Consider the following 5323-nt stretch of genomic DNA (forward strand, 5'->3'; position numbering starts at 1 on the left):
GGAGTCTGCTCCAGTCCTCCTAGCATGTGTGGAGCCATGCACTAATGCACTCTCCCAGGCAGCCTCTGCCACGCTGCTTGCCTGGGATGCTGCCTGGTGCAGCATGCAGCAGCCGCACTCTTCCAGGCAGCCTCCGGCCACGCTGCCTGCCTGGGACGCTGCCCGGTGCGGCACGCAGCAGCTGCACTCTTCCAGGCAGCCTCCGGCCATGCTGCCTGCCTGGCAAGCAGCATGGCCAGAGGCTGTCTGTGAGAGCGCAACCACTGCATGCCACACCAGGCAGCATGGCCGGAAGAGGAGAGGCTCTGGCCCTGCACCTTCATCTCCCTGGCTGCCAGCCTTGCCCCACCCCGGCGTTTTGAGGAGGGTCATGTGACCCTTTGCCCCACCACCACAGGTCGCCATTGCATGGGCTGATTCTTTGTGCATGTAGTATTACAGTAGTAGTAGAGAATCAGGGATAGGAATTGCCATACCATAACAGATTGATGGTCTGCCTAATCTAGTATGTTGTTTCCTTTAAGAGCCTAGAAGATAAAGTGCTTTTAGAGGAAAGTGGGGGGTCAGGGGAAGCCTTGACAGTGGTGCAATACCATGGCTCAATTTCTTCCTAACAGCAGAAAACACTTAGCTTAGGCCTGAAGCATGAAGATTCATAGCTCCTATAATTGTTGTCCTACCTAGTGTAGTATAACTGCAGATTTTGTTCTATCTTATTCTTGTGTCTACACCTGTTTGAATTTCATTACGCTGTTCTTGGCAGTATCAGGTTCAAAATTCAACCTTACCTGCATGCACAAAAATGCAGGACGTCCTGCTCACTACTCAGAGGGACTCTACCATCCTCTCCTATCATCTGGGGCACAGGGAGCTGCCATTCTATCACTCCATCTTCCTCACTGTCTAGAAATGACAGCTGCTACTCACATCCTCCTTCCATGGTCCCCCACAGTCTCCTGTCCCCCTCACTCTACACTGACCTGTTTGCCTTCCGTATCCCCTCACAATCTTCTACTCCTCACATTTTCCCTCCCAGCTCATGCCACATTCCACTGCACTCTCTCCCTCTGCCTTATGCTCCCCCCAGTCCCCTGATTCCTCATAATTTCCTGTTCTGTTTCCTGACAAAGTCTCCCTTATGTGTATTGCCCCTTCAGTTTCATTCCCAGCACCTCCACATTCTTTCCCCTGCCTGCCCCTTACATAGTGACTAAAGGGGCCACCGTCTTCTCTGAGCTCAGTTAGGCAACAGTCACTGGAAATAACAAGTAGGGCAGCCATTTTTGCTGGGAGCAGCCTCATTTTCTCCTCTAAAGGTTAAAGGGACATGGCAGTGAGGGCGGCCTGTGGCTTCAGTCCCTTTAATAAAGGGAGATGGTGTCCATCTTGGATAAGGACAATATTTTGCAAGTTTGGGATGGATGGGAATATTGTGAGAGCTGGCAGCACTGCTTAAGTGAAAGCCAGCACCATGGTTCTTCACACTGCCATCTCCCTGCCTTTTCACAATCCTGCAGGAAGTGTTCTTGCACTGCCGCATCCTTGTGTGTGGCGTGCTGGACGAGAGGTCTCGCTGTGCCCAGGGGTGTCGGAGACGAATGCGCAGGTCAGCTGGGATGGAGGAAGAGGAGGAGGAAACCAGTCACATGGCAAACCATATCCTGACAGGTGGCCCCATTAGAATCGACATGGATGAGTAGCACTCTCTCACCATCACAGTGTACTACCCAAGAACCTGCCCTCCCTCCCTACTGAGGTTTTGTCGCATGGGTTTTGATGATGCAAAAAAGGTGTTTGGTAAAGTCCTGCATGAGCCTATTATCTTGTTTCATAACAGCCTGACAGTTATTTACTTTTGTGAAGCTATATTAGACACAAGAGGCAGCCCCTCCATATGTAATCTGATCAGCTGTGTAATACAGCTGTGCCTGCATTCCTGTCAATTAAAGGGAGACATTTCAGTTATAGGCCCAAAATGTTACCTGCCTTCATTTTTCTGATCTCCGTTTGCAAACTTCACAATGTTTAAACACATTTTGAACCATGTCGCTAATGCTTTATTTTCCAAGGACAATACAAACAGTGCCAGGAGCCCGACACACATACTGAACAACTCCTGTGATAAGGCTGTGTGTGCAGTGAGTAGGTGGAGAGTGTGACATCAAGGTTCTGAAGGGTGGTTATTAAAATACATATAAATATATATCTCAAATATGCAGACTCCTTGAAGCTGTAAAAGAACAGTAATATGCAGCTAAAGCTCAGAATTGTTGCAGGCAAATGTGCATATTTTAAAATAATGATTTCATAAAATTAGTTTTATATTTTCCTCTGACAATTACATACATTTTTTACAATATGTTTCTCTCTATTTAGTGTATCATTTCTTCATCTCTCTTCCCCCTAATCCTGTCCCACTGCCCCACTAATTTGGTGATATGTGGTGCATTTTGTAAGTGGTGTGACACCTTAATTGTAAAAAAATTAAAAATCTCAAAACTAATACGAACTGTGATGCTGTGATCTTCTGTGACTTGGATGTTCTAATGCATTAACCTAGAACGGGATAGAGGTGTTAATGAAATGCATAGTAAGAACAATTGATGGAAACACTCCATAGATAGTATTAAACATAGAGGATCAGGTTCAAAAGCCCCATCAGGCCTGGTTACTGCAGAAACTCTCAGAAAGTTCTTAAAGACATTGTGAGGGTTAAGCACTATCTTGGCAGAGGAAGACTAGCAGGAGAGTTTGCTCCAGTGGATATTGAATATTGGATACTGATACCTGTCTGAGATTCATTTGGAGTACAAAGCACCAGCACAGAGGGAGGTAGAATGCCAAAGCCAGCCTGAACTAGTCCATGCGGCTCCATGCAGCCAAAGACTAGTGACTTTGGGTGAAGAGATTTCCTAGGTAAGAAGTACAATGCAGAGGCAGCAGTAAGGGTCAGCAAGTGTACAGAAAGTAGGGACAGAGCCCAAGAGTGAGAGAGGAGGGAGCTACTGGGCTTGACTTTGTATTCATGGGAAATGAATTCATGCAAATGAAATTCCTTTTGTGTAGTTCTGGCCAGCACGGTTCAAGGTAAACAAGACTTGTGTACATTTGTAAATAAATAAATTGCACTAGAAAATCCCCTGAGTCTGTATCACCAACTTTTCTTCCAATTGGAAACTGTCCAAAGTCCAAAATCTGTTACCACTTGCAAATGGGATTACAACTCATATCTGCAGTATTCAGTTTCAGAGCTTTATTTCCTCCAGCAACCAGACTCAGAATACAAATCAGAGTGTACCATTATTGATTTATTTGGTAGCTCTGATTTTTAAAAAAAGGCTTTTAGCCTGTCTTTATGAAGAGAGAGAGAGAGTCTGTGTTGGAAGAAGAGCAATAATGGAAAAATTGCTGGTAAAATAATATGAATAAGTGGAGACACTATTGTTTTGATGTCTTATCTAACCACTATGAAATAAAAAAATGGAAATGTAACATACTGTATTACCATGCAGCCATTGTGCAAATTTACCCTACACTGCTCAGCCATCCCCCCACAGAGTCCTGACCTGAATTGCTCACTGCTAGTCCAATTCTGAACTTCTGTTGTGCTCACTCACAACTGGGAGGGTTTTTGATGTCCAGGATTGGAGCTGAACTAACTCATTTTCACATATGTCATACAGTAAGAGAGTCTGAACCCAGATTTCCAGAAATAAAAGGCTAATTCATTAAATCACTGTACCAGTCAGCCCTACTATTATGATTTCAATGAACATACAGGGCAGGGATCGGAAACCTTTGGCACGCGGCCCACCCGGGTAAGCCCCTGGCGGGGCGGGCCAGTTTGTTTACCTGCCGCGTCCACAGGTTCTGCCGATTGCCGTCCCAGGCCAATGGGGGCTGCGGGAAGCGGTACAGGCCGAGGGATGTACTGGCTGCCGCTTCCTGCGGCCCCCCCATTGGACTGGAGCGGCGAACCGCAGCCATTGGGAGCCGCGATCGGCCGAACCTGCGGACGTAGCAGGTAAACAAACTGGCCTGGCCCGCCAGGGGGCTTTCCTGATGCAGGGGATCGCATAGAAAGCTGTAACAGGCTGGCCTGCTCCTTTAAAGATCAGGAGGCCTGGAGCCAGTCAGCCCTGTTGAATTAGTCCTGCCCTGCTATACCTGTGTAGGATGTGGGACTTAAGTGGAGGAAAGCCCAGCTGTGAAGGGCTGTTTAGGGAGAAGAACAAAACAGTTCTATCCTGGGGTAAGAAGCTTGGCCAGAAACTGCCTGAGGAGTGTGGTGTCCAGAGCCCTTTGCAGGAGGATGGGCCTGGATTTTACTGGTGAGTGGCTCAGAGCCCAGGTGCCTGTTAGTGAGTGTTGAAACAGGCTGTGGCAACTGGGACTTTAAGGAAGGAGCTGGCTGCTGGGTGAAGATTCGTTTGTTTTGTGCTTTTGTTGTCCTTTCTCTAAAGCACTCTGTTACCCTGGGAGGGGTTGAACCCTCAAATGCTGTTTGTCTGGAGGCCCAAGTCATCGCCCTGGCCAGGGTGAGCTGAAGAGTGTGGTGGGGAAGCTGGGGCAGCATAGCTGCAGTGCCGCACTATACTGTGAGAAGGGTCCTCTGAGATGCTGAGTCTTGTACAGAAGCATTTTAACTGGAGGGAAGACACCACCTGGATCATTTGTAAACAAGAACTGTAAGTACTTCAACCCATATAAAAAGCTGGGAGGAGGCAGCTTGAGGGGAGCACAGGGTCTCTCCCTTCATGCATCAGTTGGGGGTGAGAGCAAAGATGATGCAAGTTTAGTATGTTGAACGGTAGTGAACATTGATTAATCTCAGTTCACCTCAATCTAAACAGCCAGAATGGCTGTATTTCAGTGACTCACCAGTGATCTCTGGCTAGGCTGTCAAACTCTAAGTTGCTTATTTCATGTAGCACGTGTGTCTACTCCAACATAGTCTTGTTTGGTTCTTTTCATAAGACATTTCAAAAGCTTCATCCAAAAATAATTAAGGTTTTTTCTTGTTGTTTTTTAAGTCAGTAAAAGGAAACTTTACACTAAAAAAATGCAGGCTCAACGGTCTTCCATCTATCAGCTGCAGCTTGTAAAGTGGTTTGGGGATGAAAAGTGCTATATAGATATAAAGGAAATATCACTTTTATTTGTGATCTCAAAGTACCAAAGCTTGGATGGAAAGGTTCAGTTCAAAACTCCTCATTTATCCATTTTGTCATGCTCTATCGTGTCATTACATGCTTGGGTCAGCTTTAATGTGTCACTGTAGAGATCTGCAATTTAAAGGTAGCCACTGAACATAGACAAGATA

The 5323-nt window shown here is 46.4% G+C and overlaps 1 protein-coding gene across 1 annotated transcript in view; it reads left to right on the forward strand.

Annotated features, from left to right (window-relative positions):
• Positions 1–2503, forward strand: part of OIT3 (oncoprotein induced transcript 3) — a 28017-nt gene extending 25514 nt beyond the window's left edge. The window contains exon 9 of the mRNA XM_005301748.4: positions 1518–2503. Within this exon, the coding sequence (XP_005301805.1) occupies positions 1518–1700 (183 nt within the window). The 3' untranslated portion in view covers positions 1701–2503. The remainder of the gene's footprint in view (positions 1–1517) is intronic.
• The last annotated feature ends 2820 nt before the right edge of the window (positions 2504–5323 follow it).

Source organism: Chrysemys picta, chromosome 7, assembly GCF_011386835.1.
Source record: "Chrysemys picta bellii isolate R12L10 chromosome 7, ASM1138683v2, whole genome shotgun sequence".
Lineage (NCBI taxonomy): Eukaryota > Metazoa > Chordata > Testudines > Emydidae > Chrysemys > Chrysemys picta.